We start from the raw sequence: 14491 nt of genomic DNA, 5'->3' as shown, positions 1-14491 counted from the left end.
GGGAACGAACACATCCATGCTGTGCGTCTTTTGAAATGTCCCACTTTCTGTCCATCTTGCCTTTTTTCCCTGTAGCTCTGAGCTGGAGTCAGATTTTAACGGTGACTCGTCAAACTCTGAAGTGAGCGAAGGACAGACCTCGCTGCTGGAGCCCCCCACCTGCCCGAGCCCTGTCCGGAGGCGGGCATCACTCACCAGGAGCCCTGTGGTGCCAGAGGAAAGCCCCAAAACATCCAAAGTCGCTGACGGTAAGTGGCATCCCAACTCAGGGATGCTCCAGCAGCCTCTCCTGAGGGCTGAAGTCAGGGTTGGGGGGAGAGGTTTCAAAGCGGAGGCTGTTGCCTTCAGTGTGGCGAGGTCGTACCTGTTAACGGTGTCTTCGTTTGGGGCATTTCTGCCTTTTGAGTGCTGTAACTGAAACAGCTTTTCTGCAATGCAGGGTAAGGGTAACCTGGAGTAGTTGTGCCTCATGCTTAGGTTGCAGGGGTGGGATGAATGTTTTCCCACAAGTAAAAAGTTTGGATGCTATTTGTAGTCAATGCAATATCTGCAGTATTGTCTAAGCAAGAGTGATGCTTGGAAGCACTAGAGAGCTCTGCTTGGTTCAATTTAGATTCCCGTCAGTGGCCGCTTAAAATTTTTGTGTTCAGTGAAAGCACAAGGAGGAAAAGCTATAACTAGCAAGGGGGCAGGGAGAAGTTTAGGAACAGTCTGCCTCCAAAAGGAAACTCCTTTCTGGAGCTGGAGAAGGTCAGAACTAAAAGACATGCTAAAAACAGCCAAAGAAATGGTTTTGCAGAAAATAAAAGGCCATCAGCATTCATTTATTCCCATCTCCCACCACCCCCACATCCATATATGCATTTTTTAGTCCAAACTAAAAAGAGGGGATTTCATACAGCAATTGAAATTGACTTTTGAATAACAAAGCCCTTGTTTATAGGGGAAAAAAGAAAAAAAAAAAAAAAAAAAAAAAAAGACAGCAGCAACTCCATGCAGTCACTGAAGTATTTTATCCTTTTCCCTCCCAAATTTTATGCTTGCTGCTAAGGTCACCTTCCTACTCCACCACGCCCACCAGGTTATCCAGATCTTCCTGAGCAGGCGGTCTCTCAGCTCTGCATCCTCCCTCAGCTGCACAAGAGCATCCCTAAGTTTTTACCCCTTCAGGCTGTCCCCTCGCCCACCTGTCTGTCTGTCTACCTTTCTGCTCCTGCCGGTTTCCCTGAGAAAAGAGCCCGTGTTGATTTGGGGCCAAGTGGGAGAGCGTTACCTGAGCTCCTCTCCTTTGGGTTTCTCCCTGCGGCGGGTGCGCGCTGCCCCCTCCCGGCCGCCACCGGGGGAGAGGGACCGGGACCGGGGGAGCCGGTTAGAAAACGAACCTCCCCACCGCTTGGTTGGGTTTATTTTTTTCCCCTGTCTGTTTTCCCCTCTGTGTTTCCGCTTTCTGGCTTTTGCTGCATTAGTTGACCGCGTGTCTCTTCTGTTTCTGTTCAGCCCTACAGAGAGCCAACAGTTTTCACTCCACGGCATTAAATAAGTATCAGAATTGGAGAAGAAAACTCCAAACGAGTGAGTAAAACCTGAGAAGTGATTGTACCTTCTATTTATACCGTATCCTCTTGTCCTGTCTCTTAAATGTCTGTTTCTCCTTCTTTCCTTTAAAAGGTTTGTATTTTGGCATCACTAGCTGGGAAAATGGAGATCTGATATGCACCAAATATTTCTTTCCTATTTTCTTGTCCTGAAAAGAGCAAATTCCCTTTTTGCGTGACTGTTCCCTACGTTACGACACCCATTGGCAAGTTGTGTCCACGCTAATTCTCCAGCCAAGAAAACGCACCCCTATCCGCTATTTCTCCCCAAGAAAATGCACAGTCACGTATTCTGTCTCTAGCCCTGCCTGCACTGATTGCTTTTGATTAGGTGCAATGCTGAGTCTAACATTTTGAGTATTACATAGTCGAAATGCTCCTGGAGGTGCCTATTTGCACTTTGGCTGACCATCCTTGCCCATGGGAACCGCACAGGAATACAGTGATTTCAATAGTGATTGGGTCTGTGCTCAATTCACTTCCGATACACAGTGCGGTCACTCCTCAAAGCTAGAGCTGCGTCTAAGTAATCCTCCTGGGCTGTGGTCCCAAAACGAGCCAGCCATCCCCAGTCACACCTCTGCTCCTTGTAACGGGATCGCCCGCCCGCCTTGGCACAGCCCCTCTGCAAGTGCCCCCTCTGCCTGCCCGCTCCCCACGAAGGACTCGCAGGTACCCGCCAGGATTGATCATACGGGTACGAGAGCTGGGTGAGCTCACCAGCATCCCAAACCTCCTCAAAACTTGGTTAGGAAGACAACCGTATCTGTTAGACAGGGGTGTTGACAGCCTGAAGTCTAAAACATGAATGTACAGCAGTGGAAAGAAAGGATTTGTGCATGTGACTGAGTGCCACAGTTTCTGGGCATGGAGACAGCGGGTTTTGGGGAATGGTGGTGACAGCCACTCTTTAACCCTGCCCTCAGCTGCCTTCTGCAACGAGGGGGATTTCTGCTGCTCCTCAGAGTCCCAATTGCCTTCAAAGAAGTTAAGGCTCTGCTCCCGAAACAAGTAAGATCCCTGTGTGTGTTATGGGACCAGCATTCAAGCAGAGGCATCTCAGCTTGCTTGGTTTGAATGCAAAAACGAGCTTCGAGATTATTTGCAAGTACCCACTGTGGGATGAATATTTCTGTCTCAAAAATGGAGGCAAGCTGCAGGCTCACGGCTGGGTCAGGTGCTTTCAGGTACACGTGAGTCTGGTAACTACGTGGCCCCTTGGAGGCCTTTGGTGCCACGCATCTGGGATGTCTCAGTAGAGGATGCACAGGGCTATTTCGTGGTACCCAGAGGACTCTCCCACCAAGCTCAACTTCAGCAAACCATCCCCTGTGACGGGCTGTCCCCAGAGAGGCAGCTGTGGCAGACGGACAGGCAGACGGGTCACGATGGGGCTGTGTTCCCTGGGGTTCACCACACCTCTGAGGTGCAGAGGACTCGCCGTGCCTGCGAGGCCTTTCTGGAGCAGCTGCGTGGGATGTCCCACCCTGGGGAAGGCTGTGCCATGCCTGGGATGGGGAGGCAGAGCAGGGTGTCCTCAAAGTCTCGTGGCATCTGCATCAGCCTCAGGGCTGTCTCTGAGCACCGTACAGCATTTGAGGATTGGCTTATAATGAAGTGGTGTCTTCACCAAAGGCTTGGATTTAAAATCTTGCCTTAATTGATCTCAGTTTTTAAAAGATCAAACAAAAATGATGCTTATTCCAGGTTTGAGGGGAAAAAAAGAAAGAGTGTGAGAGAGGGGAGAAGAGAAGACAGGGGGTCACTCTTAATTTCGATTAATTTTCTGCTTGTTCCCAGCAAGTGCATTACTTACTCGTTTGCCAATTAATTTTCCCATCATTTTATTAAAATCTCCCTGTGCCTCCAAAGGGCTCTAGAGGGAGCTAAAAGCCTTTGAGAGGGAAGCTACATGCTGCATGACTGACTGAACCTCAAGTATGCTGTTAAAATGAGGTGTAAAGCACATTCAGCGTATACTGGGAACAGAATAAAGGCATTTTTTACTCTCTGGAGGAACTCTGTAAGTCTTAGCTTCTATATTTAATCCACTTAATATTTGGTTACAAGAATTCATATGATCATCAGTCACACGAAAGAAAATCTGTCTTCTTTTCAGACTTATTTCCCAAAACACATATGTTTCATAAACAGCACGAGGTATGAGGCCAAGGAAAGGAAATCAGTGTCATGGCTATATTGGCTGAAAGGCTCAGAGCAGGATATTACCTTTCAAAATCTTTAATCCCTGTCGCACGGCCACGGGGAACGCTGCACTCTTAATTTATCTTGGTCACTTGGAGTAGCTTTTGGGCCAAGAGGATCATGATAGTGCCCTAGGGAACTTTTTTTTTTTTTTTTTTTTTTTAAATCCTATTGTGAACGCGAAGCTGCAAATATGGGTTCAGCATCTGGGTGGGAATAAATCCATTATCTCTGTGAAAGATGTCAAGCTGTGGCTTTGCGCAAAGCCGAGTTCTCGCACGTGCAGGCCCTGTCCTTGTTAGCTAATGCATGCCCACAAAAGCTGCAGTGGGACGTAGTTCTCCCCACGGGCAGGTGCGGGTACCCTGCAGACCCCTGGGCTGAGGGTTTTAAGCCCTCATCAGTGTTATGGCTGCCGCTGCTGCAAAGGTTGCATTTCCCTTCGGTGTGCTGAGCCATGACGTTTACCCATGTCAGGAGGCGAAGGGCTTTAGCGGACCAGGCTAACCACCTCTGGCTCCCTTATACAGGTAACGGTGGCTTGTTTTTTTATCCTAACTCTGGAGTCTCATGTTTTCCTATGGCTCAATTCGCTACATAGAATTTTAAAGGTCAGCCTTTGGTTGCTGGTCCCCGCGGGAGTTCCTTAACGAACTCCAGCGCATAATTTTCCTCAGTTCTTGACTGAATGTAACAAATTGCATCAAGATTGGGAATGAGCAGGTGACATGCTGAGAGGAAAGGAAATTTGGCCTCTCTCCCTGGTTTTCCTTTTCTAAAGTCCACGTGCAGGAACTGTCTTCTCTGTCTGGTGTGTTGCTTTTGTTCTTACGCGGCTTTCAGTCCCTATGTAGAAGAACCAAAGTTTGCTTTGGGACCCTTTGTGGGTTTCAGAACTAATAATTTGGTTTGGGAGTTAATAATTTGGCTGTAAATATACTTGTCACGTTAAAGCTTGACATGGTAATATCTTGGCTCAGGGATACTTTTCTTCTGTCCAAATATTATTTATTCTGTAAAATTCTCACAGGCACAAAGATTAGAGAGCTCTCCTGACTCCTTTCAGGTACAAGTTACCTCCCTACTTTTTTCTCCCAGCAGGTCTAAGTCTGTGCATGCTAGTTTTGGTTCAAGGCCGTTAGCAATTAGTTACCTTGCCTGGTCCTCAGAGAGCCCCCAGCGCAGTGCCGTTGGCCTGGCTTGGGAGACAGCAGGATTGTTTCTGTCCTTACTGCCTGCAGGTGGTTGCATTTCCCATTTCTTTCCCACTCTGACGGACAGCACTCTCAGAAGTCATCCATTTTCTTCGTCTCCCAGAAGTACCCAAAGTTTCAAAAGTCGCTGGTTTTGACTGCCTCTGCTTTGGAGGGCTGGAAGCCCTCTAAAGAGGGCTGATTTTCCGGAAAGTTTCTTGGAACTCAAAAGCTGCTTCACTACACCCAGACAAAAAGTGGAAGCAGTTCAGATGCACCGCTGAAAATGTCAACATGTGTTTGGCACAGCATGCAGACACATGAGTGTGGCCATAAACTTCATTACTGTAGGTCCAGATGACTTTTTAACTTTCTACACTTGTTCTTTAATTGCAAACTGTATCTAAGACAAAAGCAATACAAATATGATGGCAAAATTTGTGTCTTTGGCAGGTTTCCCTCTGCTGCCCAGCAAGAAACCTGGGCTACACTGGAAGGACAGCTCAGCCAGCTGTCAAAGTGGTCCCGGAGAGGATCACTCCCAAGCGCAGGTACGAAGGAGAATTGTGCACAGCAAAATGAGCGTAACTACTGGCATGTCTGCTCTTAGCAGGCTGTCTGAGTACCCTCTGCTCTTTCAAATAGTTTTGGTCCTCACAGCAACCGCTAAAGTTGAAGTTATGCCTGTGCTATACGCAGGGAAGAGACTTTGATGCTCTGATTGATACAACCATACCCAGATCATGTGGCTAAGTGGCGTTTGCTTTCTGTGGGACTCGGACCTTGATGGCACTGAGTTAGGCACTAACCTGTTGCATCGGCCAACGTGTAGGCACTAACACCTTGCCCTTCCCTTAACTGCCACTGGGATTTCCCTCGTGCCACAGTTTCTGCCCAAAGGAGAGGAAACCTCCCAAATCTTTGTCCCCTGGTGCTCCTGAGCTGGCTGTTGGTCTGCCCATGTGCTCGTAGGGCCGGATGGAGACAAGTCTTAATGTGTGGCATGTTGGGCAAGGCCAGGTGCCAGTAGCGGTGGACTGAAAGGGGATCACGTCCGAGTGGCTTAAGTGCCACTTCCATCACCAGGGGGGAAGGCAAGTGCCAGCACTGGCCTTGGAGAGCAAATCTGGGAGCTGAGGTAAGGGGTCACATAGTGCAGGCCATAGGCAACTTGGCATGGGAGCCTGGGCGCTTTCGGGCCATTACAGCCCTTATATGTAGGTGTGCCTGTGTCTAATGTTTACCCCTTGCACCTGGTTGGCGGACGACTTCTTTTCCTAATTTGCAGCAGGCCTTGGACTCATAGAATCAGAGAATGGTTTGGGTTGGAAGGGATCTTAAAGATCATTTACTTCCGACCTCACCTGCCCTGGGCAGGGGCACCTCCCACTAGACCAAGTTGCGCAAGGCCACGTCCAGCCTGGCCTTGAACACCCCCAGGGATAGGGCCTCCACAACTTCTCTGGGCAACCTGTTCCAGTGACTCCACACCTCCCATGGCTCAGGAGCATCTTCAGCTTCCATCAGGACCTACAAGTTTGTTTGTTTTTTTTTTTTTTTTTTAATTTTTTTTTTTTAATTTTTTTTTTTAAGGCTGAGGAAGGGTGGGCCTGCCCTAAGTGCAGTTCTGCAGCAGGAGTCGTGACTGACCATCCCAAGCAAAGGGCAGCACGTCCCCCAGACTTGGAGCTGGGCGGAGCAGGGGCCAGCCCATGTCCTCTGTGTTCTAGCTCGTTGTTCTCGCCCTTGGGTTAAACATGATTAAAGTTGCTTGACCTCAAGTCTGCACTAGAAAAAAAAAAATCAAGTCTTCCACGTCCACGGTGGTAGTTGAAATCCGGTCCAGGACAATGGGGCCAGGAAGGGAATGTCCCAGGGGAGCAGTGCTGCACAATGCTGCCTGGCCATGCTGCACTCAAGGAGAGGTGACTCCGTGCAACTCCTGCTCTATAAGCAGCGCTTGGTGGCCCTTTTCTTACTCTGAAGAGAGAGGATTAAGAGGGTGTTTGTTTCTTGGTGTTCCTCATGGTTTTTTATCTGAGATCCTGGCCAATGTTAATTTTAGTAATCAAATAAAACTGTGAAACAAGGAGTAATCATTATTGCCTTACTTCTGATGCTCTGGGAAACAAGAAGACAGATTAATGGCTTCACCCATGTGAATTTGGGAATCTGGCACAAAAGTGGGAACAGGAATTGAATCTTCTCACCATCCGTTATCGCGTAGCATTGAGGATAAAATGCCTGTCTTTCAAGAAGTTAAGAAACTCTGGGTTTGGTCTGCTGGCTAGGTAATGTGGGCATTTATCCTTGTTACTATCTCCAGCAGAAGATTTCGGTGGCTAGAGTAATGAATTTAAATCTTCACCAAATGAGACATAATCATAAGAGAGAAATAATTGAATTGTTCAAAACTACCATCTTGTGTTTTACAGTCTTTTCTGGGTCACTTTATTCATTCCTACCTGCGCTATGTAAGCATGCGATATTATAAATGCAGTTGGAAAGGATAGATGATGGTCTCTTTGCTTGATGGAAACTCTAAGGTGATGCAACTGAAATGCACCCAGGAGAATCGAACAGATCTGCTTTTGTTTATTTTCCTGTAGACGGGACTGTTTCTTTCTGAGGAAAATATTAAAAGCAATTCATATAGATATGACAGATTCTTAGCATGAAAAACATTATTTTTAGACTATTAAATCTTCCAGTAGTATTAGATCTCCAGTCCTAGAGAAATATTAGCCCTTTAGGGAGAAAAGCTTTTCTTCCTATTGTGTTATTGTCTACATATGTATGTGTGTATATAAAGAAAATATTATGTTTATTAGTATTATGTGATATGTTTATTAGTATTATGTGAAGATTGAAATTGATTAAAATATTGTATGAAATAAACGATACACTAAACTGTATTTTTCTACCCCTAAAATAATCTTCTTTTCATAGCTGGCTTCTTACAAGAAACCACCAGAAGTTACAAGAGGACATTTCAAACCCTACAGCCCAGTATTTCAAAGAAAAGAAAAAGCCAGAGAGATGCCTGAAGACATCTGTCTCTATGTGCCCCATTGTCCTTTTCAGAGCAGCACCAGGGGTTCTCCACGGATCTCTCCTGGGAATGGGACACTGTCTGCTGATTTTTCTGAGCCTGAAGATATAGATGGTGACATTAGGACATCCACAGCCCAGGGCTGGAAGGAAAAAAAACAGAAATGCACCTCTGAACCAGAAGATATTAGCGGGAAGACAAAAATACTGTCATCTCTGGATTTGAAAGAAAAAGATGACAAAAATACAAGGCACCCAGAAGAAAAGCTTGAGCAAGAATTCAAGGAGGCAAAAAAGAGGCTGGTGCTTTGTACTCAACAGCGAGGTACAGCTGTTGTACTCAACTCGTATGATTCAAATGGGGCGAACCTAGGTGAAACCAGTCCGGGGTATCAAAACAAAGGAGTAATGGCGACTTCAGAGGAGAAGGATGCTGATTGGAGAAAAGATGTATTCAAACTATCTGCTTGTCCTACGCCTCACTTATTTGCAGACGATGCTCAACCAGCTTTGCCCACTGACACAAAAGGTGCTCTGAGGTGTACAGATGCAGTTGCCAGGGAGCATGCAGCTGGCCGGCCAAAATCACCACTGAGGCTCATAGCCAATGTGATCAAGAGGTCCATTTTGGAGCCTCTAACATCATCTCCAGAAGGGCTAAAGCAAGACTCGGACAACAAAGCCAAAGCCTCTTCAGAACAAGCTTTTTTCAGCTTCCCCAGTACTCCTGGCTATTCCCTAGGCCAAAGGAACAGTAACAATAATAGAATAAATAACACTCAGCCACAGGAGCTTAAAGTAAGGGAGTGGGCAGGAGAGCATTTAGGAAACCGGAGCCCTCTCTCAAATCCATCTCATTTTTCTGTCGGTTCTCAAAAGAGTTCTCTAAGAGATTACAGCGAGGAGGTATCCTTCCCAGTCTACAGTCCTCACACCGGCCCTTCCAAGATGACCAGTATACCTCAGAAATCATCTTGCACTAGGATGGAGGATGTCCCAGGACTCCTAGAAAAGTTTACCTTTAAAGAGACTTCATCTGGGGCTCCCACGGATGACGTATTTATCTGTAATGAAAAGTACCTCCTCCTTTCATCTCCAGAGCCCCAGAACACCTCCAAGGACAATCTGGATCACTCTGCACAGAAGGGTAGTCTTGGGTCGCTCTTTGATAGGCTGAGAAGTAAAGTTCGTGACAGAGAAGGGAATTCCTTCGTGTCATCTCTGCCTTTTATGAAGGACTCTTCTCCAGAAGACAGGCTATGTTATCCTTCTACAGGTGAGGGCATGAGTGGAATTATTTATTTCTAGTAATAGCACTTAACATTTAAGAGACCTGTGTGTGATTACCCAAACACATATCTGTTGTATGTTATGTTTAATTTATAGTTACTTTCTACACAGAAAAACTTAATAAATGTAATTTTTGGTTAAGGTTTAGGGGTTGCTTCTGGTTTAAAGGAGCAGTGGATATGCAAGCAGAGCACAGCTCACTGGACCCCAGTTTGGTCTGCTGCTTGCTGCTGTTCAGATGTGTTCGGGACGGGAAAATGTACTCACCAAGGCAGAAGGGGCGGTGAGGCAGAGCGGGGCGCTGTGAAGAGCAGCTGCCGCTGCGACACTGAGTATGTTGTAGAAGGGGCCGTACAGCGGGCAAGCAGAAGGATGAGCACCGAAAGCTCCAGTGCAATATAGAGTACATTTGCTGCCCTTTGCGTGACGAGCTCAGAGACTGAAGCAGTACGGTTGCAACAGCAAGAAGCTTTGTGTATCTGCTTTCTCAGCAGGTGTCTCTTCAGCTCTGTCTGCTGTCGTAGTGAGCGAACCGTAGACGTACTTTTGGGAGCTTTGCACTGTCATCAATATGCTCTTGTTCTTTTATTTGAGAGGACATAGCACTTTATTGTCCTACTCCAACCTATTTGTGAGACTATTTGGGTAGGGATTAAAAGGCATCCATTTTCAGGTTTGCTGGCAAGGACAAAGTTAGTATTAAAATTGCAGATGAGTAAGAAATACTGACATCAAACAAAGAACAATCTGAGTAACCTGAGCATAGGTTCAGAAAGAATTAAGTGCAGCACAGTTTCAGGTATAAAATACGAAGTATGAGAGCTGCACCCACCTGTCTTTCTCCGCGATCCATCTTTCCACTAGCCCGCTGCAGAAAGTCACAGTTACTTAACTAAATAACCTATTGAATTTTATTGACATACTTGTTTGTTTCTTACTTTATTAAATTGCAACTCCGACTGTGACCCCAAAATTGTTGCTGTACTGCAGCATGAAAATAACAATCTGTATGTAAAATGTGAAGCCACTGAAACGTTCCCAGTGAGCTGCCAGATCCTTTTTGCATCTCTTCTGCTTCAGAACTTCTGCATACTGTGAGGAAGATGTATGGTATGTAAAAGTCTTGATCTGAAGCTTATTAAAATCAATAGAATAACTCCCCCTTTCGTTCCTGAATTTTTGGATTGGATTGTGGGAGCATCCTTTATCTAACAACTTGCAAAACCAGGTATCCCCATTGAGCCGGGGGGTGCTAAGGACTGCACTGAAGCCACAGAGAGTCGCTAGTGTTCACACCTGCCATGCGGTGGTCTCAAACAGGAGGCGCTTTCTGAGTCTGTACCTGGTTATCACCCATCAACTAAGCCAAGCTGACTTGCTCTTAACGAATTGTATTACAATAATTGGCATGTTGTGCTCCTACTTACATGGGAAAAGCTCCTGTTAGGTTTGAATAATGCTATACTGTATTTGTTTTAAATATTTTGGAAAAACCTGCTGGATTAATACGCGTTGCGTTCCTCTGCTGTGCAAGCCAAAAGAGGAATCATTAAGTTATTGTAATTATTGAATATAGGCATTGCAAAGTCTGTTCAGAAGAAATACATGCAGCTTTGATCTAGCCTTTTGCCCAGTAATCTGTCATCTTCAATGTTTCAACACTGCAGCTCCCTGAACTTTTTCAAACTTTCATATTTGAGTAAATCAAACTGGTAAAGAGCCAAGTCCTGCTTGGCTCTCTAAAATGGCATTTCTGTCTCATATTGGCACTCGTCTGAGGCCAGGCTTGGCAAACTTCAGTCATGAACTGATGACAAGCTTTAGCCCACATTATATGTCATTATTTTTCTCTCTTGAAATTTACCATGAGTCTCAGAAAAATTACTTTCTTTAAAGAAAAAGAAAAAAAAAAAACTCCCAGCACCTTGCAGAAACCAATTTAATGAGACTCTTTCTCGTACTCCTCTTGTCTCTTTTCAGTAGGGCTTTTCTAGTCTATCTGAGACCAGACAGACTTGTTCTGTGCAAGTATGGTTGGTCTTACCTTATGCTGGTGCTTTCTCTCTCAATAGGATGTTGGCTTGTGGAGCCAAAGAATGAGCTGGGTGATAAAACTCCGTGGGCTTGAGATGAGACTGGGCAAGCTCATTGAAGAGAAATCCACTGAGGATTAGCCAGGTGCTTAGAAACCACATCCAATTTAGAAAGCTCCTCAACCCGGCCAAGTATTAAGGCGAGGAATGACTGTCCGGTGCCTATAGCCTTCCTTTAGACATCCACTGCTGGAAACAGTCTGGAAGGACCTTCAGTCTCAGCCCACACACTTCTATGTTATGTTGCTCATCTTTCCCTATACCTTATCTTAGTTACTTGATCTGCAAATACATGTCCAGATGTCTTTCCTATGCTGATGACTTCTGCATTTCAGACCCAGGTGTCTGTCCAAGATGAAACTATGTTCTGTCCTTGTGTCATCTCCTGCCAAGAGTTCAGCCACCAGCTGAAGCTCAGCATGAGGAAAAAGAGATCTGAATTTACTAAGCAGCAGATTGCCTGTCACTCAAACTTACGCCTGCAGTTACACCTTCCATATGGGTCATTCCAGCTTCTGATAGCCAGAGCTGGTCTAAAGGCTTTCTGGCTAACACTTTCTTTCTGTTTCATAAGAGCTGTTCCTCAGAGCCACTTGGAAATTTTGGGCTACGCAGAGATCCGGCTGCACAGACCACCTGTGTGGGACCTAGACAAATCTTACCGAAATAATGCACTATTTTCAGTGAGAGATTGGTTTAAAAAAAAAAATAAAAAAAATCTTGTCTAAGTTTGCCTGTAGAATATACAAATGGCCGCAAATAGTCACACTGGAGTTTCTAGGTGCAATGCCAGATTTTTGATTTACTGCACAAATATCTTTGAGGCTTTTGTCCTTTGATTCCTCCTTTGTATTCCAATGTGCAGTTTCAAAAAAAAAAACACAAAAACTCGATCAACAAAACTGAGCAATCAAATGGTTAACTGTTCTCTCCTAAGCCAACTTGCCCTTTTGAAATTCAAAAAAATGCCAATGTGCCATGTTAGTTATACATACTGAAAATCATTAATACCACAGAAAAACAACAATAAAAGAGAGCTAAGCCAGGTTGCATGAGAGGGTTGCAGTCAGCAGTGACTGCAATGAGAAGCAGTAGTGGGCCCAGGGTTTGGGTTACTTTGGACTTAGAGACAGACCTTCTGAAGACCAGCCCACAAAGGCAGTTGGTTATTGGCACATGTTTGTGACTCCAGGTTTGCTTCTTGGTAGCGATGGAGACATGGGAGGAATATTTCTGTCCCTGACAGAGTAGGGGTCATGTGAAAACATTCCTAGAATCGTCCCTTAGATGAGATGAGAGTTGTTATAACTCAGTTTGTGATTGCGTTGTTTACACGGCTCACTTCATTAACCAATTCAGCTGATGAGAAAATTAGATGTGTCATGAACTCACTTTGCTGGTTTTGTGCCCTATTAGATTGAAAAGGGATTGCTTGCAAATATTTCAGGTTCATACACGGGTCCCATTACTGCTCTTTGTACCACCAAAAGTCTGTATATTTGCAATATTCTTGTCAGCTGGGACATTGGTATCTCAGTGATTTCGTATTTTAGAAGGGGAACTGAGGCACTACAAGATTAACTTACATGCCTAAGACCACATGAGAAATCTGTGGAGAAGCAGAGATGTGAAGCCAAATAGCCAACCCCACTCTTGATTTCTACGGGCCTTTCATCTCCTACCTCATGCCAAGTCCCGTCTGGTTTGGGACGCCAGTGCCCCAAGAGATATGGGTAGCTTTGCCTCTCCCTTTTGTAAAACACTGAAGTACTTAACGTGGTCATGACTGACTCCAACAACGTTATAAAAATAGGAAATCTCGGACGCTTACAGAAGAAGCCACCAGAGTAATATAACATTATGTTATAAAAACAGTTCATGCTCCCAGACTTTCTGTGTACTTAGACTACAGTCGTTACTGTGACACAAAAACACCCCAGGAAAGGGAGGTGAGCTGTGACATGCAGAGTGACAGCGGATATGGCACTGCCGATGTCTAACAGAAGGCATCACCTTCTTAACCTCTTCATACGACACCTCCCTCTTTGTTCAGAGGGCCTCGTTTCCTAGGAAAACCAGTACCTTAGATTTATATGTTAAGGGAGAGGTTCTCAAAAGCACTGAACTTTGGTCCAGTTGATCCCTCTGAATACAGCAAGGGTTTTACTGCTGATGGCATTCAATGTCGGCGTGCTTAGGCTACAGCAAAGTGGCCCTTGGACTACCAAGCTGTAAGGAACTGGCCATATGGAGGAATTTTAATTTTATGGATGTAATTTTTCTTGTCTCTTATGACATACGCATATGAGGATACCAAGTCCCAACATCAAGAATTGGAGGTTTCCTCCAACTTTGTACTTTGAAGCATATTCTATGACACTGTCAGAGTAAATAAAAATTAATAACGATAATAATTGATACTCAGTTTCCTGTGGTTTGACAGCTGTAAAGCAGGTATGCTGGAAAGGTCTCTTGACCAAACTCCTGCTAGCTACTGTGAGGTAGAAATCAAGAATAGATGAATGAAGATTATGGAAATATTTGTTCCTTTCCCCTTTATAATTAAGAACTAAAAACAGCTGAGCATTCCTAGTGATCCAAAGTCATGTTAGCTGGGGTGGAAAAGCTCTAGAATAACATCTGTTAATTTGGAAGTTAGGGAAATGTTAGAATACTTGAGAAATAAGTAATAAATAACTCCCATTTTGAAGGAAGGAGATGGCAGGAAAGCAAAAGTCCAAGACTAGAAGGGTTGAGTTAATATTTGGAAAAAATATGTTTTGGTGATCTTTTGTATAGCTATTGAGCTTTAAGACTTGACATATTTGGAGCGGACAAATTATTATTATTGAACTTTACTATTACAGTTCTAAGTTTCAGATTTAAATGACCTGGTAAGTGTAAAAGTCCCCAGGTTGAACATTTTTATGTGTCAACTCCTTGTCCAAATCTTTACAGCTGGCAGCTAAATTTTGTCTATCCCACCCCTTTAGAGATGGGAAAGATTAATGCTTAGTCATCTATAGCAGAACATGTAGATGCTGTAATAAAGAACAGCGGAGTT

General features: G+C 44.9%; 1 protein-coding gene across 1 annotated transcript in view; it reads left to right on the top strand.

Annotated features, from left to right (window-relative positions):
* MICAL2 (microtubule associated monooxygenase, calponin and LIM domain containing 2) overlaps positions 1 to 14491 on the top strand; it is a 133798-nt gene that overhangs the window by 103597 nt on the left and 15710 nt on the right. The window contains exons 27-30 of the mRNA XM_082484785.1: positions 76 to 248; positions 1498 to 1572; positions 5447 to 5544; positions 7943 to 9320. Coding sequence (XP_082340911.1) covers positions 76 to 248; positions 1498 to 1572; positions 5447 to 5544; positions 7943 to 9320 — 1724 coding nt within the window. The remainder of the gene's footprint in view (positions 1 to 75; positions 249 to 1497; positions 1573 to 5446; positions 5545 to 7942; positions 9321 to 14491) is intronic.

Source organism: Vanellus vanellus, assembly GCF_965231255.1.
Source record: "Vanellus vanellus genome assembly, chromosome: 6".
Lineage (NCBI taxonomy): Eukaryota > Metazoa > Chordata > Aves > Charadriiformes > Charadriidae > Vanellus > Vanellus vanellus.
Note: the sequence above shows the minus strand (reverse complement) of the source record. Positions and strands in the feature narration are given on the sequence as shown.